Raw genomic sequence first — 24,956 nt, 5'->3', positions numbered from 1 at the left:
TACCAAGTAGGATGAGATGGTAATGTGGCTGTTAACCTTCTAGCGCCTCACAGCTTGGGTTGTATACTCCCCAGGGAGCTGAGAGGGAAAATCTTGTGCACACTGATCCATTGACAATTGTAAAAATAGTGTAGCACTATGAGCATCCACTTGGAATCTGGTGCATTATAAATGCATTTATCATTATTTTTATTATTATTACTATTGAACTGAACATGGACAAAAACAAGCACAGCAATTGTCAAATCACAACCACAAAGAAGTTTCATGTCAAAAGGTATCACCAATTCTCTAAGCATTGCCATGTGCTTCCACTGGGCTATAAAAATGACAGGATTTCAATCTTGACATGTCAGATTTCTTATAACTGAAGATGAACAATAACAAGGCGGACACAAGACCAACATCAGAATGCCATCAGACCTATTTTGGCTGGGCTAACCCAGCAGAACATGACATAGGCCAGGTGACAAGGGTGGTCCAGTTGTCTGAGGTGGTACAATTTGCTGGACAAATTGCATCCCTTTGGCATGCGAGAAACCTATGATTGTGGGTTTGAATCCTGGTTCACCCTCATTGTTTCTAGGTATGTCAGCACCATATTTGTGCTCATTGGTTCACAAAAGTGGTAAACATCTTAGACCTGCATTGCTTGGGTCTTTCCTCCCACATCAAGCTGACACAGCGTGAGTACTGATCAAAGTGGCGTTAAGTCCAACTCACTTACAACTAGTGCTGTGAATGTATCCACGGGGACCATCAACAGGATGTGGATGCATTCGCCACTTCTGAATTATCTCGGATAGGCTCAAGGCAGGAACACCAAGAGTTACCACTCCTACACAGGACTGCTCCATTGGACTTTGTAGTCACTTCACAACAGCTACCAGAAACATGACCTGACCTTCACCTTGACCTGGCCAACAGCCGGACATCATGGGGACTGCCTCCATGGTCTAGTGGTAGAGTGTCCGCACGGGGAGTGGAAGGTCCAGGGTTCGATCCCCTGCTGCATCATACCAAAAGACGTTAAAAGATGGTACTTGTTGTTACCCTGCCTGGGACTTGTCATTAAGGGGCTAAAACAAGGACTTGGTCGGCTTAGAGTCAGTATACATGTGTCTGAATGAGGTATTCATGTTAAACTGTGGCATGGTATTTCATAGCACTATAAAATTGGCATTAGTCCGGCTTAGTACAAGCAGACACACACACACGTGCATGCACATTGGTATGTAAGTGCAATAATATTGGATTCACCTCATCTGACATGACCTCACCACACTAAATGTCAACAGTGGTGTAATCGTCACCATGTTTGTCCATTGCTGTGGTTGAGGTGAGGAGTTTATTGTTTCCTTCAAAATTATTGTGCTTATAGAGCGACATGTAGTGTGTGTTACTGCTTGTATTAGTCTGGACTTATGCCGCTTTTATAGTTCTAGCCCACTGAGATACCATGCTGCAGTTTAACATGCATACCCCATACAGACACAGTATACTGACTCCTAGCCAACCATCTATTGATGCTGAACACCAGGCAGGGTAACATCAAGTAGCATCTTTTACCATCCATGGTTTGCGACAACCAGGGTATCAAATCACCAACAGAGGTGGTCTCTAGGCAGATCTCTATCTACTACACCACAGAGGCGGTTTTTGGCAGACTCTATCCACACCACCACAGAGGAAGTCTCTGGGCACACTATCTATCCACTACTCCACAGAGGCGGTCTCTGGGCAGACTCTCTATCCACTACACGACAAAGGTGGTCTCTGGGCAGACACTCTATCCACTACACCACCGAGGTGGTCTCTGGGCAGACGCTCTATCCACTACACCACAGAAGTGGTCTCTGGGCAGACACTCTATCCACTACACCACAGAGGTGGTCTCTGGCCAGACGCTCTATCCACTACACCACAGAGGTAGTCCCTGGCAGACGCTCTATCCACTACACCACAGAGGTGGTCTCTGGGCAGACACTCTATCCACTGCACCACAGAGGTTGTCCCTGGCAGACGCTCTATCCACTACACCACAGAGGCGGTCTCTGGGCAGACACTCTATCCACTACACCACAGAGGCGGTCTCTGGCCAGACGCTCTATCCACTACACCACAGAGGTGGTCTCTGGCCAGACGCTCTATCCACTACACCACAGAGGCGGTCTCAGGGTAGACACTCTATCCACTACACCACAGAGGCGGTCTCAGGGTAGACACTCTATCCACTACACCACAGAGGTGGTCTCTAGGCAGACGCTCTATCCACTACACCACAGAGGCGGTGTCTGGGCAGACGCTCTATCCACTACACCACAGAGGCAGTCTCTAGGCAGACTCTCTATCCACTACGCACAGAGGCAGTCTCTAGGCAGACGCTCTATCCACTACACCACAGAGGTGGTCTCTGGCCAGACGCTCTATCCACTACACCACAGAGGCGGTCTCAGGGTAGACACTCTATCCACTACACCACAGAGGTGGTCTCTGGGCAGACGCTCTATCCACTACATCACAGAGGCGGTCTCTGGGCAGATGCTCTATCCACTACACCACAGAGGCGGTGTCTGGGCAGATGCTCTATCCACTACACCACAGAGGCGGTGTCTGGGGAGACGCTCTATCCACTACGCACAGAGGCAGTCTCTAGGCAGACGCTCTATCCACTACACCACAGAGGCGGTGTCTGGGCAGACTCTCTATCCACTACACCACAGAGGCGGTGTCTGGGCAGACGCTCTATCCACTACATCACAGAGGCGGTGTCTGGGCAGATGCTCTATCCACTACACCACAGAGGCAGTCTCTGGGCAGACACTCTATCCACTACACCACAGAGGTGGTCTCTGGGCAGACGCTCTATCCACTACATCACAGAGGCGGTCTCTGGCCAGACGCTCTATCCACTACACCGTGGAGGTGATATCAGGTCAAACGATCATTCCACTATACTAGGGATGCGGTCTGCTGTGGTGGAGTAACAACCTGTTCAGTGATGAGTCACATGATCTGCTGCAAAGGGCAGATGTGAGAGGAAGGGTAACAAACACCCAACTGATGATGGTACTCCGTTCTTGGCCGTGCACACATTAACAATATGTATAAAAACAAAGAGCTGGCAATTTTATCGTTTTATTCTCTATCCATCATTTAAATTACACATCATCTCTCCAACAGAAATGATAATGAAATTATGATACATGAGGATTGAGGGTCACATGACCGTCACATGACCGTCACATGACCTCCAATCAATGAACCATATATACATACATGAAGACTAGAATCAACCTTACACCCTCACTGACTAGAATGGTATCAGACACAAAACAGAACAACTGAAAACCTCAAATACTGTTTTGGCGTAATCCTGAGCAAATAAAAATAGTTTATTAAGAAATAAATATTTAGTGATTATGCCATTTTTGGAACTATGCTTTCAACAAAGATTATTAATATATGTATATGAAAACTATTTGTTTAAATATAGTAGCGCTTGTAATTATTTTCTACTTCATGTCATTTTGTTTATGAGATTATTGTATATTAAAGATGTGTCCTAATCCATAAAAAAAATAATGGTAATATATCTTCCCAAATTTTGATATATGCATTTTGATGATTTGGGGCACTTTATGTACTTTGATTACAAACTCACCCCTTGTGGCTTGGACAGGAGTGAGTGAGTGAGTGTGTGAGTGAGATGGTTTTACGCTGCTTTCAGCAATATTCCAGCAATATCACAGGGCGGGACACCAGAAACTTTGGACAGGAGAAACACCTTGAAGTGAAAGAATTTGCGAGGCATTGTTTCAAGTATTTTCAGAATTTTTTGGGGGGAAGAACGTGTTTTAGAAACACATTTACATAGTAGAACAGTTTCAGAAAGTATGATTTAGTTTGAATACTGTGGCATGGAATGCAGAATTCATTATGAAATGAAGTGGGGTTAAACAAACTTGCAGAAACTTACAGTTTTCATGAAATATTTGTACATTATCCCTGAACAGACAGTGAGATAAGTGTGACATCCAAGTTTACACTAGTTCGGCCATCTTGGATTATGGGGTGTAAGGTTTTCATGAGAAATTATACAATATGAGGGGGTTACAAAAACTCACATTTGGATAATACAGTCTTTCTTCCTCTCTCAAATATATCAACTAATTAACTGTTATGTATCATTAAATCTATTTGAGAAATGTGTTAAAAAAATGTCTTCTTATAAGTACTCATTTGAAACAGGTTCTATTTTGATAATTATTTTCATTATGCTTTTAGTGCTTGTTGTAAGTACATATAATTATTGTTTTCATTTACCCATTTCCTATGAGGGTATGTACAAGTCTGAATTTTGAAACAGGCATTTGGTCAAGAAAGAACAAATAAAAACTCCACCAGGTTGATAACGAGTTGGCCGACTTTCAGGTGCTATAAAACTGTTGTTAAGGCTTCTTCAATGAAATTAGTAAAAATGACTTGAGTTGAATTTTACTATGATATCAATTCTGCAATATGTGACCGCAAACATACTGACAATCATCCTCAAGTTAAATTCACTAAAGATACTATTCCCCTCCCCACTACCAATATGTGTGTTTCTTTTTTCATCCTTTTCAAATAGGGTGGTGGTGGTAGTATTTTCTTGTTTTTTTTAATGGCAAATTGCAGCCTGCTTTCAAATGAAGATGACCGGTATATGTATAACGAAGTGCAACAAATTTTTACATGTGGGACAAAATCCGTACAATACTGGATGGTGAAAAACGTTTTGGATCAGGGGCTCCAGATTTGGGGAGGGAAATTGGAAACACATTTTTGTGGGCCAAACTGAATGACAGTGGGAGAGAAGAAAGACTGTTGATGTTGACTGAAGAGATCATTGTTATAGTATCGCACAACAAAGCACTCATAACAATAACTGGACTGCCACAAGTGGGAAAGACACTTGATGCAAACAAGAAACATAATCTACAACATGAAGACCTTTTTCATTGTATTTTATACATGTTTTTCTCTCCGCATCAAGTGCCTGTGGTCGGCTTTCACATCAACAGGTTACTAGTCATGTCAAAACTGAAAATATCATGCTGAAACCTTTGGCCTATATTTATGAATTTAAATACATCCAAAAAATATTTCCAACTATTTAATACAGCTAAAGAATATTTTTGTGTGTTGAGAAGATCTTATTTTGGAATAGCATATCATTGTTTGACTGAATCATACAGACATGCCACCATTCTAGTCTTGTTTAATATTTCATGTTTGAAATGTATGAGGCAAGTCATACTGATGAAGTTCATAAGGTGTTTGCCACCTTGTTAACAGCAATGGGTATGGTGCTGATAACCAAGCATCATAATTCAGCCAATTCTAGGATTGAAATGACTAGCAGATCCTGGTAACAAAGGGGGGTAACTCTGCATGTGAATTGTGGCAAAGGGCCTGCCCCCTTGTTTCTGTAGATGTTGAAAGAGTTTGTTAAATCATGAACCAGTTTTACTGGTGAGAGTCTATACAAGTTCAGTTGTAACCTGTTGATGCAGCCTTTTAACAAGCTATTTGTCACATCCTGAAATGTATGTAAACAAACAAAAAGTAACATTGCACTTCAGAATTGGAAAAACAGTGTGATACAAATGAGCAATATTGAAAATGAAAAACAACCAGGTCATTATTTCACTTTAATAATGCACAAACATAATAAGAATCATAAATAAAATGAACTTCACTTTAAGCATTTTTTAGAAATCAAATTTATCTAGCCTTTCAACGGTTCATTGAAATAATTACATTTTAAACAAAACATTTTTCAGGACATAAGTATATCTCTTATTCTAAAACCATTCACATCAAATTAATTAATTAACAAAATGAAAATCTATCGAGTGCTATATCAAGTCTTTCCATAAATACCAGATTTTCAAGAGTGATTCAAGAACAAACAAATTAACAAGTTTGATATTTAATTATAAACAAACCATGAAATTTAATAAATAAAATAATGTGTTTCCTTGTGGAATCTAACGTCAACTCTAAACCCTCATCATTATATGTACATCTTTGGATTGCAGTATATACAGTTGGAGGGAAACTGCATGAGTTGACTAGAATACACAAGCACATGAAACACTTGTATTCATTTACAGAAGGACCATGATCAATTTCATAATAATAACACATAAATATATATTAAAGCTTCATCTTATGTTGACAATGCATTATCAATTAAATTAGTTTTAATTTTTGTAAACTTTTGTTAAATTTCTCTTTGTAATGCACAATATAAGCATTGTAACAGTTAACATTTCGAAATGTGATCATGAACCTTGTTTTACCATGTATTATCCTCACCCTAGAACCATGTGCAGTATCCATACTTGTGAGCAATGCACATCTAGAATTGCCTTTTGCTTTCAAACATGTAACACTATAAATATGCTCTGTTGTTGTGTTATGGCACAGTCAATATCAATTTAGAAAGAAAAATCCATAAAATGTGATCACAAGTTGATGTAGCACACAAAGTTGCTCGTTTGAACAGTATTCACAACTGCTTCCCTTGCAAGAGCCAAACTTTCATTGGCTGCCATTTTATGAATTGTTGATCAATGGTCATGGGTTGTAACACTGCAATTTCTGCGATGATTCAAGATGTCTTCTTGTCAAATCCAGCACGTGAACAAAGCACACTAAAATGTGAATACACAACAGTACATGTGTAATATACACCATGGGCAGATAACTCTGTATCAATCATTGAGAGTTATCTCCCTATTGTCACACCACCACACTCATAGCATGACCTCTCATACTTCAAAGTTCAGGTTGTAAGATTGAGAACAGAGAAATAACAATGATGAAGAAACTGTACATCAGTTTTGCACTGCAACAAGTTTGTCACATGCGCCGAGGGATTGATGACTATAACGAGCTGGGGCTGGGACTTCCGTATCCACTAGACACATCATCACTCAGGCTCTGGGTCTGTCTTTTCATCTGGGACAGGGCATTGTAGCCGTAGTTTGGAAGGTTGGTCATGTTGGCGAACACCATGCGTTCCTCGTAGTCGTATTCACACAGTATCTTGTTATCACACAAGTAGAACCGATCTCCCACACAGAACCTGCAACAGATATAAGGCTTAATGTACTTCACTCAAGTCTTATTGACATTTACCATATTCCTAAAGATATCAACAGATGTTTGGAGTGTTAAAAGATACATTGCTCATAGCAATAACAAATTGTAATTTTCAAAATGAAAAGAATTAGCATCATAATTAATTTATCCAAGTTATGATATATATATGGTTAACAATATTAGTACCAAATGTCTTTCTCCAGCTGTGTAGAAAAGTGAGTGAGTATGGTTTTATGCCGCTTTCAGCTATATTCCAGCAATATCACGGCGGGGACACCAGAAATTGGCTCCACACATTGTACCCATGTCGGGAATTGAACCCGGGGCTTCAGCCTTAGGCTACCAGACCACCTCCATATAGAAAAGAAACTAGGGAACATTAACACACATTCTTGATTTGATGATGCCAAGAATACATTAATTTTTGAATTTTGGAAAACATGACCTTTAATCATTTGTACTCTCCATTGGCAAACATGGTGATTTTTCCTATCTTATTTCTAAAACTGAAAGTAACAAATTTAATCTAACCTAATCACTTTTCTCATAAATAATTTAAATATTTGTGATTGACAAAATTGATATTAATTTCAGAAAAAGAAAAAATAATAAATATCACATATCAGTCAAGTTATTGACATGCTGATCCAGGTGTATTGGTTTCACATCAATGAAATTTCGTAAGGATGTCAGGATCACTTACGTCTAGACTCTAGATAAGATGACACAATAAATCTCTCTTAATTCCCCTGCCACCTCCTCCACACATCTAACCCCAGGCCACATGTACCTGGTTGGCTCGTTAAGACAGGTGATAAACACATCAGGTGAGCAGACAGGAGCAACAGGTAGCCTAATCCAGCACAATTATCCCCAAGATTAACCTAAACAAACTCTGGATGTGCCGTTGGGTGTTGACATGGTGTCTTCAGGGGAAGCTTCAGATCAGGATGTCAACTCTCTGACTCCCATAAAACTGTCAGCTGGGCCATGTTGGCCCTTGTTTTAAGTTTATATTGCTTTGAGAATTTCCTTATGTGGTGTTAAAATGTAATGGATATGACTCGAGTGTTCTTTCAGGAAAGTGACAATTTAATGAGAGGATATTTTTTCAAAGGTCATGTACGCTTGTGCAGACATTAGTTTAACTGCGGGAACTGCTGGATTGATTTTTTCTATACTGAACGTCATGGTGTATTTGTACCTTGAATATTAGATTTCCTTTCAAATATTAATAAAAAACATAAAACTGTGTATAAAGAAGACAATTCATTATTTTGGGGGTAAATAGTATATAAAAAAAACTTTAAAAAAATTCTGAATAAAGAAGATGTTTATTTACCTGTGATTGCACTGTTGACAAGCAAAACATTCCAGGTGATACACATTGGTCTTGGCCCTCATAACCATCTCAAACGCTGGGATCATCTTCGAGCAGGCTGAGCAGTAGCCAGTTGTACCAAATAATCTGAAATTAAAATTTAACAACACGGTTTAGCATGACAGAATCAATTTCAGTACATGGATGAAAAGGGCACTTGCTGAACATGTAGTCACATGATACCATCAGCATGGCTTGAGTAAGCAGATAAAGCCATAAGAAGGTGAATTACAATTTGCATTAACATTTACTTTCAGCACAACATTTAAGAGACAATATCTGGCTTTTTGCTCTTAAAAACATCTTTGTCTAAAATCAGAAATCAGTGGTGCAGGGAGGGATGCAAAGGAGCAGTTGATATCTATACACTTTCTTAGCTTCTGAAAGTTATAAAGTATTTACAGCCTTTCAGTGACTGATTTCAGCAGATCTGTTTTCATCTTAAAAATTGTAGAAAATTGGATTTGAAATGTTTCTATATAGAATAATCATCAGCAGTCCTTCAAACTGGTTCTAATATTCAATCACTGCACTATGATAATCGACAGATTAATGACTGGTGTAGTCTTTATGATTATTGTAGTCTGTAAAGGGACACCCAATTCTTTCATATTATTATAGTTATTCTGTCAAGACAGATTACTATGATCGGTAATATGAAAGAATTGGGTGGTTCTTAACTTCTTTTGAGAAGTATATAAGCATTACAATAGCTGTCATGTTTTGATCACTGTGAATGTGTCCAGCACCTGTCTGCACCTCACCTCAAATAGTCTCTTCTGCAGAGGAGCAGGTTCGCTTTTGTGAAGAGTGTGGACCCGACTTCACCGAGACGGCAATCGCAGCATGAGCACTTGAGACAGTCTTCGTGCCAGTACTGCTCCAAGGCCTTCAGCAGGTAGCGGTCACTGATGTTCTTCTTACATCCAGCACACTCCTGCCGCTTCCCCATCCCAGACGTGGCTTCCTGAGAGATCTGCATTGGGCCTGCAAGAGATCAGGAACTATTAACTCAGAGCTTCAGATCCAACAGCTTGTGTAGAGATACAAGGAAGTCTAACAACTAAATATTTTCAGAGTGATCATGTATGCTTTTATGTGGGTACTATTGATATCAGTAATAAGTCCACATATAAAATGCCAATTTCCACTCAAATGAATTCTCATGGTGCTATATTATTATGACCCCGGTCAATGGATCAGTGTGCACTCGAATTTTTATTCTCAGCTCCCTGCCTGTAAGGCGCTAGAAGGTTACCATTCAATGCTGGGTGAACCGAAACATATTTCACACAGCACCTGTGTGAGGAGACACCACATGTGCTTCAGTGAGGAGCAGAACAAAAGCATACAGTTTCTATACCTGTGTGTGGAATCAAACCCAGACCATCCAATTTCTATATGAGAGACTGGAATAATCCCTAAGAAACCAGGATCAAATCTAGAAACCTTCGTCAACGTGAAATAATAGTGAGTAGGGTAATAAAATGTTCTGTCATCATCATGGCAGTGACAAGGCACCATACCAATGTAAGGGAATTGAACCAGAGTCGTTGGTATGACAAGCCAAGGCTTTAACCAATGGGCTAACCAACCCTCACTTCGAATAAAGGAAACAGGAAGAGTTAGAAAATCACTGCAATCCAATGTCAGTATTACTTGATACAAGTTTTGATTACATTCAAAACTGTTTCAACAAACAGGATTCTAGGGTTGCATAAATGCCATGCCCCTGAGTGCAGTATACACACTTGAAGCTGGCCCTGACTGACAGACCTCTTACAGGGTACGCTGGTCTTGTTGATAAAGACATAGCCACTAGCATATAAATGTTGACTGTCAAACTGACTGAGCAGTTCACTGTTGTGATAAAAAAATACAGCTACATTACACAATGCTAGGTGCATGACCCACTGTATACACATGTAAGTGCTTCATCAGGGCTTAAAACAACACAGTGCAGCCCAGAGCGAGGATAATAATTATGCCCTTGATGTCAAAAGCACATGTTTTTCTTTTCATTGGCTCACAATAGTATCCACTGCATTGTGATTGATACTGTCCCAACCAAACAGCCATTGTTTCAGATGTTGAAAACGTAAACTGGCATCACACAATGGCTTCATTAACTATAAACTATGTTTGATGTGTTGCTGAAAAATCAAAATATTAATTACAACAAATTTGGGAATTGGTGATGCAGTTATCAGGAAATTAAAATTCAGTGTATGAACATTAAATAAAAATGCATATCCATAGTAACAGCAGTTTGCTGATACCGGATCCTATCCTAACCCAATGTACTGACCCTGGCTGTCGCCTTCCTCCGTCAACATCCTCTCTATAGAGAAGAGCATGCTTTAGTTACTGTAGGATCACAAACACAAATACCCAGTCCACAATACTCCACAGCAGATAGATCCTACACAAATCTTGGCACAACAGAACAGGTGGTCAACATCAGAAGCTCCTGATGCATGTTCAGCTCCAACTTCCAAGTTGGTGAAATACTGAAGTCTACAAATATTAATGAACTTCTGATTGCTTGTTATCAAACTGTGTTGCTAACTTTCCGATATGTAAGTCAACACTAAAGCATCCAGAGGTTAGTGCAGCTGGCTGTCCTGTACCGACTATGACCGACTCTACAGGTATCTTGTCACAACCCACACTATATACCCTCCAATCAATATACCATTGGTCTGATGTGAGCAGTCTGCTTGGCTCACCTGTCTGTAGTCTGCGCTGCCACCAGTTTTAATCTGGAGACAATAGGCTGCGATCATGTGTTACAAAGCTTCTCTGGCTGTGTGCGTACACCAAACACTGCCTCATTAAGCAGACACTGGGCTACTCATGGGTCTAACTGGCCTTAGCTCCAGCTAATGCACTGAAGTCTATTATCAATTACCACCCATTATACTGAAACACTTACATTTATTAGCAATTAAAAGTCATTATTGCCAGGTCCCCTCAGGCATAGCTTGCAATCACAGGGGACCAAACATTAACTGCCAATATTTACATAATAAAATTGGCATGCTAGCAATAAAACCCTGAAACAAAACAATGGAGATACTGCTTGAATGGAAGGCTCCACTATATGGGATGATGAAAATGTGACGTGCTGATGTTTTTTTGAATACACTTAGCTCTTGGCAAAACATTTCAGTTGATCAGTGTTCTCAATGACATATGATCTGGCATTTATGGTGTCTCTGTTGTTCTATGAAATTAGTTAGATCTCTTTATAACACAACGGTACAAATTCTCATATTTTGGATGTGTTATGTGGAGCAATGTTTTCATGTTGTGAAAAGCAGACAAGCACCAAGTTTAGTTTTTCATTATTTTAAAAAAGATTGATTTTTTTTAAATTTGAAGAATAATGTTGCAGTATTATGTCAGCTCAGATAAATATTACTGCAGCAAACTGTGAAATTTAGCATTCATAAAACATTGCCAGATGGATGAATATTTTATTGTAACTGATCCAGATTAAAAGGCATCATGTTGAAAACCATCTTTGTAATGATATAATTAAATCCTTCATGACGTTTCAACAGACTAGCAACCCGATGCTTTGATAAGCAAATGTCAACCACACTGATGGTGACTCCATTTCAATTTAATGAGGAAAATCTAAAAGACTGGCAGATACACACTGATGCAATACTCCTTCATAGCGATGCAGTATGAAACCTATTCTTTTTCAGTGAACATCTATTTTCATTTTATACAGATTTCTTGGTACATTTGGATTAATTTTTAACAATGCAATTTAATACAGTTTATTTTTTCAATTAAATACACTATGGATCATGTTAAGGTGTGGTGCAGACAGTAAGTATTTGGTATATGTAGGTTAGGTTTCATTGTTTAAGACATGTTATATTTAGTCTCAAACTAACAAAAATGAAAGGTGTTCATTGTGTAGATTATTGTTTAATGCCACACAATATATACAATATTCCAGCATTTTCCCAACAATATTTAGTTCCAAGTAATGTTTCAGCCAATCATTGCAGGAAGACCAGAAATGGGCTTCACATATCGTAACCATGTGGGGAATCAAACAAAGGACTTCGGTGGGATGAACAAACGCTTTAACCACTGGGCTACCCTATCACCCCAGTCAGTTCTGCTGATTGCACAAGAGACAATGAGTTTCACACACAGCACTAATAACAAAGCTTAGACCTAGACTGGACATGCGGACCAGACCAAGGAATATGGTCCTCGAACAATTATTTAGATAGACATTATTATTCAGATGAAGAGGTTTGAAGAGAAACAAAAGAATGTGTTTAGGAAAAAAATGGACACTTCAAGTGAATCAAGAAAGAATGGAAAAAGCTTTGAATTTAAAGATGGTTGTTTGACACGAGAAGAGAGACAGAAGATAAATATTTATCCGTGATATCAGCTACTACTCAACCACATGGTATGCATCACAGACCATAGCTGAAGCAACCATGCAACTGATTTGATTGCATACTTCAAACATTAAACAGCATCAAAGCAAAATAATTGTCACTCTTAAAACCTAATCTTATGTTGATGGTATATAAACAGAGCTTTTGCTTGAGTAAATAAACTCTAATTATCTAGCAATACTGGAAAACTTTTCAAGGCGTTCATCCTCATAATGGCCATCTTTGTTGAACACTGCATCACTTAGTTCCTCAAGATTTATCTAAGCTGACAAAGCATCATGCATTTGTGTTCCTGAAACATTGCACTTCAAAAAATACTTAGGTTTTCAGGATTTGGATTGGCAACATTGAAACCTTGCAATAAGACAGCAGCCTTTGAAATAAAGGGAGATGTTGGGGTTGGGATATTGGTGAAGGGAAATCATTGGATCCTTGTCTTGACATCAACTTTACAATTAAATGTCAGGAGGATGAGAGTGGGCTCTGCATGCTCCAAGAACCCCATTGTGTGGTGTCAGGACCCACAACAAATCCAGTAATAAGAAATATCAGTGTGGTTTTATGGTAATTTCTAAATGATAAAAAAGAATCGTACATATTTAAATACAAATCTTAATTCAATAAAAATAATTTGGGTTCAAAGCAGGACATTACTTAATGCTATGAATCCAGAGATTATGAATCATATTTCTTTCCAATCATGAAATTATTTTATTGCCTAAACACAAAAATTTACCATTGAACATCAAAGGTAAAGTTATACACTATTTTGTAATTCCTCTTTCACTTAACTTTAGCTGCAACCAGGTTAATTTTATTTTAGTTTGCTATATATTTATTTCAAGCGATATTCATATCATAATATTCCTAACACATTCAGGCTGATTACTGTTAGACCACAACAATACGCTTGTTGAAAGATTTACAACAGTTTTGAGTGTGTATTTACAGTACAATGACATGGGAGTCCAACGATCACCATTGTTTCGAGTACATGGGTCAATCAGTGGGTATTGGTCAGTAGGATTATACTTACATCACACTACAGGAAGGAGGCTAAAGCTTAGTGTTATCACATAATCTCACACAACTACATACCAAACTCCAAACTCCAAACTCTCTAGAAATGTTGGACTCGGTCATGAATAGATATCAAAGATGTCAAATTGAAGAATGCTCATTCATGTCCCTTGATGATGGACAAATAATATTTGATTAATTTTTCAAAAACATGATACCAAAACTGAAAGAAAATATAATTTTAGAATAGCGGCCAATAGAAAAACATATAGAATCATGTCCACTGAAACAAGAACAACAGAACTGTACATCAAGGGTTAGACTAGTCTTGTAGACCCTTGTGAAAGGCTAGTACAAGACTAGTGAAAATATTAGACAGACGAGGAAGCACTAAATGCTTTCTCCCCAAATCTAGCCCCACAAACCAATAGTCTGAAACAAGTGGCCTAGTTGGAGTTCACTCGTATTGTAGACCTATCTCTGACATCAATTACAACCACAACTACATGTACTCAACTGCAACAATGCTGCAATTTTGAAATCCGATTTACAATCAATCAGTCATCACCTTGGCTGTCTGAATCGTCAATCAAGCAGGGATCGGCGTCCGAAGAGGTTTCCTTCTTAATACCGTCCTCCATTGTAAACTAGTCTAAACTACAACTAGTGGACAAGCAGTGACTGTAGTGACCATGTGTTCGCCTCCCAGTATCCCAACTGGCTATTCTCTCAACACTAACGCTCGGACTACCGTTTCCCTCACAGCTCATGAGGATAAGCGGCAACTCAAGTGGCATCCCACTATTGTGTAAACAACCTGCTGGGATGTAAGTACTACCGTAGTGCGTAGCAAAATCTTACATAATCCTCTTATCAGGAAATATATTCGCATAATATTATAACTTAGAAGATTACTGATATATTTAAGGGTATATTTTCTAAGAATGAATTCAGAGGACATTAAAGTCAGTATGTAATATCTGATATTTACTATTGTCTTGTGCAGTAAGGTTATCTGTTATTACCCAGGATTAAAATCAACTTTATTCTAGAGCAAAACTGAGGCTAAAATAGGGCAAACAATCCCAAATCATTACTAGGTGAATAATAGAATGTGTCCTTAGTGAGCAGAAAAATGGCAATATGACAGTTATATGACTGCAATTTATACGACAATATCACACCAATATTTACAACATGTGAAAAACTCTAGTGTGGAGTAGGCAAAACACTGATTGAAATCGAGTGACAAGTCATGTGATCCTTTTAGAAATATTCAAATATTGTCATGGTGAAGGACACCTAACTGTTTTACATCCTGCAACCACGTGGGAATCAAACACAGGTATTCAGCATTATGATTGAACACCTTAACCATTTCACTACCCATCTATCCCTGGTGTACAATGAAACTAAAACCATCCCGAGCACTGTTCCATAAAAGCTCTTAGCGCTATGACTGCCATTAGTTACGATAATTCTTGTTATTTTTGGTTTTTACATAAATCACAGAATTAAACATACCATCACCCATCACAAGTCAAACTCAGCCGGAGTCTTGTTCCACAAAGTGATCTAGAGCTACCACTGTAGAAAATCTAACTTACCTACTCGGGTCATTCCTGCTCCCCATTTCACAAAGCCATCATAGCACTCTCATAACTCGTAACTCCCAAGTATACAATACAGTAAACTAAGGTAATAACAAACTCAAAAAGACCACTAATTTTAGTTCGTTGTAAGCTTAAATACAGCAAATGTTGAGACAAAAAAAAGAAGTTTGTTATATCCATCAGTTTGTTATAAACATAATTTACTGTAGTTGTATAGCTAAGACTTCTTCCCGAAACGGAGCCCTCGTAAAAATATCAACCCAAGAAAAGACATAGTCATCACCCATCTTAACCAACCAGCCAATCCTCAATTCAGCTGATGTTTTAAACAGAGTGCCAATGATCTATTCTGCAAATTATGTTAAGATTTGGTTTGACTGTTTATTTCATAAATTACTGTAGTTCGTTCAGGCAATCTTTTGAAGGATTTGAGGCTGACACTAACCACAGGAGATTATAGGCCCTCAGTATCAGGGCTCAGCTCTCACAGATTAGGCTTCCCTACAAGTGGATATCTAATCTGCCACATTTGTTGATTTTCTACTGGGTTACATGCATGGCTCCAGATTCAGTAAGTTTTGCTGTTTGACTTCAATTATGTGCCCCATGATAATGCATTATGTGATTTTCCTTACAACCAATCAAATATTCATACTGTTAATAACCAGATGTCTGACCTGGCACGCAGTTGTTTTCAAATATTTCCTTATGGGATAATCAAGATTGTTAGTGTGATGTCCAGATCCCCTCCCTCCTCAAACCACCACCCTTCTCTTGTGACCTCACCCTCAGATCTCTTCCCACCACTTCTTGTAGGTGACTCGGCCTCAGATGTCTGCCCTTCCCAAAAACCCAGCCTTGTACTTCTCCTTCTACTCCTGCCCTTCAATCCCTTCCCTAGTACATATCCTGCTGTCATCCACAGATCCCCTCCCTGCAGCTCCCTGACCCTCCTGCTCCCCCACCCTCCAATCCCCTCCCTTGTGCTCCCCTACCTCAATCCCCTCCCTTCTGTCCCTTGACCCTCTGGTCCCCTGACCCTCTGATCTCCTCCCTCCTGTTCCCCTACCCTCACTGCCCCAAGCTCTTGCTCCCTCACCCAACCAGGGCCCACCCTCCTGGTCCCTCAACCTCCGCCCCCTCCCTCACCCATCCGATCACCCCTCCAACTCCCTCACCCTCATGTCCCATCCCTCCTGCTACTCTTCCTCTGCCCCCACCTCAGAGATCCCCTCCCTGTCCAACAATGTCCTCTCAGCTGAATTCCCTCCAGACTCCTTCCCTCCCGGAACTTGTTCAGTGTAGTGGAATTCCAGGTCAAGAGAGGGGGACCCCTCACCAGCAGCTGCCGGAGGAGATAAGATTGGACCTGATCTCTAATCCCCCATTTCCCAATCCCCTTGTTTATTCTAATTATGCCATTTCTCTCCCTTTGTTTGTTAGCATAATTTCCCCATGTCCTGGGAGGTCCACCCGTGTTATTGAAGTATATTCACATCGACCCAGCTTACATGTTGAAATAATAACATCATTGATTAATCTGATTACCTTCTCAACTTAACAAATGATCCCTATTTGAAATATGATGATGCCAGTTAAGTTGGATAGAAAATGAAGACACACAAAGAGAATCAATAAATAAACCAAGCTAGTTCACAAAACATACTCAACAATACTTCACCACTAATGTAAAACAACTTAGAACCTATGTCAAACAAAGAAACCTAATATTCATTAATGTATTATTTAATAGATCATACTTGCCTTACAACTATAAATATATATCATGGTAAAAGAAATCATAACACATTTAAAAAAAATTTAAATTAATACATTTGATCTATTTATGTATTACTTATTCAAGATCCATCTTGAAATTAATTAAGAAGTGGATACATTTGAAGTTTGTCATAATTTCTAAAATTAAAAGAAATAAAAAGAGCAGTGGGAATTTTATAATTTATTAGTTGTGAGTCATCCCAAATATGAATCTAACAGTTTATCATATATTTACATATCTTTTATGATATGCTATGAAGCGATGATTTATGCTTAACGGAACTTGGGCCAGCCATGCTATCTCAATGGGTAGACAGCATGTTGCTCCAGAAAGAGTTTCAATTCAGACAGATGGTATGCCTCCTCTACTGAGAGCTACTTCTTGCAAGTTGCGTACTTACACACCAGAGAGCTTCTTTATATCATTAACTTATCTATTAATCGTCTAAATGTCTAACTGGTTGTCTGGACAAATGGAACATGTCAGATAGGAAGGCATCAATTTTTAAACTGGTGACTCAATTTTGCTTTGAAGTAGTTTGGAAGCAGAGTTGGGCCAAGTCCGCAGAATCTCCTACAGCTGGCTTGCATCATTTTGACAACACACCGACAATGACTCGCTTGTAAGCAAATTATTAACCAATTTTCTATGTAAATAGCAATGGAAACAGGCCGTGGAGAATGTCAAATAAGAGTTATTTGGTTTCAAAATGTCGTAATCTTATTGGCATCAATCATGAAGGGGAGTTCTCGAACAAACTCGGACAATTAGAGGCTAGACCTGTCTCAGCTGGTAGTCAGGAGAAAATAGTTCTCACCAAACGTAAAAACCTTAAATCCAACAATGGCCTATTACAACATCAAACATAAAAAGTATGTGTTTTGTTCCTTTTTCAGATATGTTGATATACAACTATATCAGATTTCAGTCAATTCTCTCAACTTTATAAACAAGTGTAACTTATTTATTATTCTAGATGAATGGTAATTTAAGTTTTTCAGTTATGATAACAGAATTTGTTTTACTTTTCTTTTTTATTAATAACTGCTTCTCTTTAAAAAAGCAAAATGATCAAATACCCAAAACTGTTTTTCTTGTATAGTAATACGTCCAATAACAAATAACACGATTTGAAATTTTCAAGACAAGATTTTGCCTCAAAGCTAAAATGAAGTTTTAATGATCTAACTTCACTTCTCCTACAGCAGTTAATCGTCATGCAAGACTAGCAGCCAGTACTGCAGGTGGGTTGCATACACACAAGTCAATAAAGGCCTATCCATCCTGCCACCACCAGCCCTTGTAAATCACCAGCCAATGACATCATGTTTACCCAAGGTCAACTCCCAGGTTAACCAATTATGATTGGTTGAGGCAAGGTATGGCAACCTTTGACACCAGACCACACAAGTAAGGGGCAATTAGCGCAAATTAGGCCTGGCAGAAGCGTTGGAGGCATTTTCTTGGATTTAATAAGTAGTCGGAATCAGAGATTATCTTGATTAACCAGATAAAATGCATAGTTTCAACAAGCATTAACTTACTTTACACTCACCTTCCTGAGATATTAATTAGATTGTGAAGAAGGTTCAACAGTCTTGGGTAACCTCCCTGTGATTTAATGGCATGACCCAGCGTCCATGCTTAAGAGATGATTGATATAATGGCTTACAGTAGACATAAATATTTTCATGAATTTATGTTGGTTTTGTTTACTTTTGCTGCATTTAATTTACGACAAAACCAAAAAAATCATGATGTTTCATAAATTCACATAAATCTAAACAAAAATTATACAAGTATCAATATTCTGTTTCACAACAAGCATGCAGTGATATATCGCAAATACTATCTCAAATCAACATATCAGGCTTTACATATCACTATTTCCTAAATTAAATTTGCTTCTATCTCCTTACAATACATATATTTGGTTTAAATAGACTGGCCTTAACTTAATTATCAATTCATTTATCAATAAATGACCTTCAGTCCCTCCAACTAAACCTGTATCCTATCTTTCAAGCGAGTCTCAAAACTCAAGGTACCTTCACAAGCTGTGGAAACTCGTGGCAGCTCCGGTCACCAGTCCATGTCTCCGGCTACAGTGTAAGTACCTCACATCAAGGGAAGAACCCCGAAAATATCCATCAAGTGTAACACACGAAATGCATTAACACCCTCCACAACAGACCACCACTCTGCACTGTTGTGAAGATGGTATGTGGTGATAGAATAAGCACGAAAACAAACGTCTTGCCCCATGCACAGCTCCTTGCAGGGTACAAAGCATCACTTGAGGCCCTCTCTCAAAGAGGCACTTTATGCTACCATAAACATTGCATCCAAATACTGTAAATGTTTAGATGGAGCCATTAGCGGTTGACACCTCACAGCCTCGATGTCATTCGAGACACATTTTCCCAATTCCTGAAAATTCAATTTTTTGCATTGGTGCGAGTGAGCTGTACGATGTTTTTATAGCCTGTGCATGCCGCTCTCGTTACCATATTGATGAAAGCTTAATTCTCAGGCTCTGCGACTTTATACCCGGACCACAGCCGGAGAAATCACAGAGGAGGTCGACAGCACCATCTTTGTTTTCATTCTTTGAGAGTATCACAGATTTCCGCACTGATTCATGAGCATAACTAAGCTCTGATCGGTGTGCTTGCCGTGCCAATCATGTCCGCGTTTATTTCCTATATTGGATACATTGCAAACTCAGGGCTCTTTCCTCGCGTCAGATGGACACGCAATACGTAGTTCTTCTCACTGTGAACATACATTGTTGTGAAAAATAACAACATATTTTCAAAAGGTTTTGTATTACACTGTAATTAAAGAAATTAAAACCCTTGTTCGCTTTTGTTCTTGTTGTTTCTTAACAGGGAACACCTGTTTTGTTTAAGAGTTATTGTTTGAAAAAACAAAAAGGTTTCCAGATTAAATGGTTCTCCTTTTTCCCTTGACCCGTTTTTGGTGATTTCCATGCCAATAACTTTTTGTCTTTTTTTAATAGTTTTTACCATGTTGTAGAAACATGCAAATAATAAGCTTGTTTCTTCTGAAAACCTGGAAGAATTACTTTCCTTATTACACTGTTGCCTCTTTATTTATAATCTCATTAAACATTTTAATATTGCCATCATAATTATTCATAGAATCATAATCACACATAAAGCCCAAAACACTTGGTAAAGGAAAATAATATCTGAGCTACCCACCGTCCTTTACACGACATACATTCGTACATTCAGCATAAGAGACGTTGAATATTTCAGAAACAATATTCAAACCTGAAACTCCCCAATGTATTCTTTGACCACCATCTAATAAGAGCTCCATTATAAAATCAGGATATAAAACAAACATTTTATTTTGAGAGCTTTTAGCACATAGGGATTTCGAGAGGAGGTAGCAGGCTACTTTAAAACAATCAACACCAAGCATTCCAGACATGGACGAGAAGATGGGACTATGAGGTGCTGAAACTACTTTCCTTACCACTAGCTGAAAATCTCATGTCTACTTCACTTGTCATATGGTAAAGACAGCCAGGATTTATTGTTAGGACGCATACCCTCTACAATAAGAAATATGTTAAGCTCTTGAAGAATGTACATATATCTAGTGGTTAAAATGGAACATGTTGCTATAATTGTTGCAAATAGTGGTACATAAGTATATTATGACAATTTGGACATATTTTTCAACACATTTCTAAAGAAATGACACATCAATTTAGAGAATTGTGAATTATTTTAACTAATTTTATGAATAAATATCAACAGCAGTGAAAATAACTAGTTCTATGAGATATACAATAAATAAGTTATCCATTGATATGAAGCATGAAGATTTTTCAGAACTTGAACCCAATACAGATACATATTCATAAATACTTATCCTGGTTTCAGTATCATATCTTCAAATGTGAACACACATTTAAACCCATTATGAGGAAAAATGTTTTTTGCCTCGAAAAGTATAATAGCTATGAAGTTTATTCAAATGAAACTTTTATGAAGGCACAAAGACAATATTGCCATTTGTTATTCCACAGCAACCTACTTCTCTACTTCCAGAGACACTGTTGAATTAGAAGTAAAATAATTCAACATTTAACTGCTAAAATTGGAACAAAGGCTACACTAAATACTCTATTCATAGAAACAAAAAATTATTTTGTTTGAATATTCATTGAATCAGATTTTTATGGGAACTCTTGTATTCTGCAAAAATGTGTGGCCATTCAGTTTATTTAATAATGATTACAAGATACTATAATGACTAAAATCATAAAGTAAAAATGGGATGTTTGTGTTAATAGAGCATATAAGGAAGAGAATTTATGGACATTAACTTCTTTATCATGAGGAAGGTGAATGAAGGAGTAAGCATATACTCCGAAACGTTGTGTTCCTCATAATAAAGAAGTTGACATCCATAAATTCTCTTCCTTATGTGTATCACTACTAAATGCCTTTCAAAGACTAGATAGAGCATAGTATATATAGTTAGATGAAATTCAAACTTAATTAATAATTGGGCTCATATTTTAACAGTGATTAACATAAGTGTATTTTAACACTCTCAATGTGCAGAGAACAGCTTGCTGGTTTAATACATGTCCAAACCACCCCTTTACAAGCTTACATATTCTGGTATTGCAGACTCACATCTAAGAGTGTCTTACCTGTTGGTGGGGGGTCCATGGTTTCACTTTAATATCTTTCCTTTAGGGAAAAGCTTCACCAATATTTGTACTCCTGTATTAGATTTTAAATGCTGCGTCAAATCTTCTACATAGAGTGTTTCCTCAAGGAATGAAATAACAGTTTTACAGTTTATAAATTTGACACATATTACTTCAGAAAATGCTTAATTAAGCAATTCAAAAGATGAATTTATCAAATGTCCCATTTTCCAGACAATGTTCCATGTCCCATTGTCTCCATACAGTTCCTTTCACAGTGTCCTCCGGACCAATATCACAATAACTGACCAGGTCCTCAAAGTAGCCCTTGTAATGTTACTGGCTCCATGAGGGAGGGTCCAAGCAGAAGGCTCCAAGGGGACGGCTCACAAGTGAGCTGGGCCAACTCACACTAAAGTCACTGGCCTGTAGGATTACACAACCCTTCTGCATTTAGTGAAACCCACAGCATCAATGCAAACCCCAGTTGCCTTCAATGAAACCCACACCTGCTCCTCCAAGATGACAAGACTTCAATGAAATCAGCAACTTTTGTGAAACCCCCAGTTGGCAAGACATCCGCTCTTCAATGAAACCCCAGCCTGTCCCCACAGATGACAAGACTGTTCAACCGGCAACGAAAGCTCTGGCTTCAATGAAACCCCAGCCTGTACCCCCCAGATGACAAGAAGACATCCAGTGCCGTCTCCCCCAACATCTCCATCTGTTCTCCACCAGCTACAACTCAAGTCCCATGTTTACCCCTCTAATCACCTTCCCAATACATCAACATGCCACAGTGTCTACCCAATTACCGACCAATTAAGCAATCAGGAGACAAATTAAGTGGCCGACAGTTCTCTGTTTGCTGAAGCAAGTTCCGCTAATACACAGTATATCCAAAGTTTACGTGTATATCACCACACAGTCCACTGAGATACCAGCCTGATAGTGTTTGGACTAGAATATACTGCCTAAGTTTGACTTGTGAATGTTGGACTCAGGCCTGCTGTGGAGCCCTCCTTCTATAGGCTGCTTGGGGGGCTATCTCCACTCCTAAACAGACATTAACCCTTTAATTGACAAGCTTGCATCTACAGATAACCAGTGAGCTAACCTCCATCATCATCCATTAGGGCAATTAGACTCCAAGGCAGAACAGATTGGAGAGGTCACTTTTTCTGGATTTATTTTTTTTTCTGCTGGCAATCATGGAACTTTTTTTAACAGGTACATGGAAGTTCATGACATCTCCCGACGTACATGAATGCATTGCTAATAAAGTACCCCCAATCCTGACCGAGTGATGAAAAGGGAGGAAGACTCCTTAATTAAGGTGAAGGTTTATGTGCACATAACACTGTCAATGGGTTCTTGTTCCGGTAACGTAAAGGAACAAAATGGAGACTTATAATAACCATTGTTAGGCGTTAAAAAGATATTGTTCAGTTGTTCGCTAAATAAAAACACATCATCAAAGTACAAAAAATATTCTGGGAGAAAAGGGAACCATTACGGAAAGCTCTGTATGATATGAGTAGGTTTGAACACTGTTCATTCAGCAATATCCAACAATATCACAGCAGCGCACATCAGAAATCGGCTTCACAAAGTGGAATTGAACTAGGCCTTGGTGGGTTGAGCAAACACATCAACCAGAAGGCTACTCAAGTGCTGTTTGACGTGATATCCTGCATATATCCTTGAAGTTGGTACACACCTGACACTCCAATTTCAACTGTGTAGCAGTAGTACTAAACAGCAGTTACCATTGTCCTGCCAAATTGATGTGTACATATATATATTGACATCAACTTGTCAGAAATACTAACAAAATGATGTAGCTTGTTAGAGTGAGTTGGGTTTAGCTCTAGTTTAACCAGCATTTTCTTCATATCAAGTATGAAATCGGCAACACCGGAAGCGCTTGTTAAATCATCATCATCATCATCATCATCATCATCATCATCATCCATATTAATGCAAGTCTGATTAATTAGAAGGAACAACAAAGTAACACACTAGTCTTTGACATTACCACTTGGTGAAACCCAGAAGCGCTGGTGTGGTGTTGAAAGAACAAATCTGGGATTCCAACCAATGATCAACGGATCCTGTTGTTACTAAGGGTCACAATTCTGCACCATAAATTGGTTCATATTTAGACCACTTACGAAACCTGTTTGAATAAATACTAGTATATAAATCTGTCACAAGTAAAATCACTTTCATCACACATATCACGACTTACATATCAAAATACATAAAAAATATCATATCACACATAATCTGTATTGTTACAGTTGAATAGATTTTGAACAGCAATGCCAGACCACGCTTGGTTAGTAAACAGCTTTGGTATATCAAACCAAAGAAAATTTGTATAGCTAAAATATATAGCTGTATATATATATAATTTAGCATAAATCTGTTTGGGTCTGTTGGAAAAGATAAACTTGAATACTGATTATTTTATAACAACCACAAACATCTGAATAATGGTATCTGTTTATTCTTTAATCCATCAAGGAGTCAGGCATATGAAAATAAATTCAAACTATTTGTATTTCATTTTCTTTTGGTTCTGGTTGGTCGAATCCTAAAGAGACAAAATTGAAACAGTGTGTCCTACAGATGACTTTGACGAGGAGTCATGATCTGAAGAGTTTAGAGCTGACATCATACAAAGCAGTTCTGAGGATACTACTACTACCACAGCCTGATCCCACACTGTAAACGCTCTACCTTACAGCTCATCCATAATAGCATGTCTACTGCACAGCACGTTTGAAATTCAACATGATACTGCTTTAGTTTTGTTATTTTCATATTTTGTTATAGTTTATCTTATGTCTGAACTATTTTTCCCCCCAGC

General features: G+C 38.4%; 1 protein-coding gene across 9 annotated transcripts in view; it reads right to left on the bottom strand.

The window, feature by feature from the left end:
- Positions 1 to 3,128: 3,128 nt before the first annotated feature.
- The window catches only part of LOC139462439 (LIM domain only protein 3-like), a 129,791-nt gene continuing 107,963 nt past the window's right edge, over positions 3,129 to 24,956 (bottom strand). For 8 of the 9 annotated variants that reach the window (XM_071244147.1, XM_071244150.1, XM_071244152.1 and 5 more), the window contains 3 exons: positions 9,298 to 9,520; positions 8,495 to 8,620; positions 3,129 to 7,135 (listed from right to left, as the gene is read on the bottom strand). In XM_071244147.1, coding sequence (XP_071100248.1) covers positions 6,934 to 7,135; positions 8,495 to 8,620; positions 9,298 to 9,520 — 551 coding nt within the window. In that variant the 3' untranslated portion in view covers positions 3,129 to 6,933. Of the gene's footprint in view, positions 7,136 to 8,494; positions 8,621 to 9,297; positions 9,521 to 14,557; positions 14,787 to 24,956 lie in introns of those variants that run through there. The other variant, XM_071244156.1, reaches the window with a different exon arrangement.

The sequence above is a fragment of the Haliotis cracherodii genome, unplaced genomic scaffold (genome assembly GCF_022045235.1).
Source record: "Haliotis cracherodii isolate W230 unplaced genomic scaffold, xgHalCrac1.p SCAF_15, whole genome shotgun sequence".
In the NCBI taxonomy this organism is placed as follows: domain Eukaryota; kingdom Metazoa; phylum Mollusca; class Gastropoda; order Lepetellida; family Haliotidae; genus Haliotis; species Haliotis cracherodii.
This window is presented reverse-complemented; position numbering and strand designations above follow the sequence as displayed.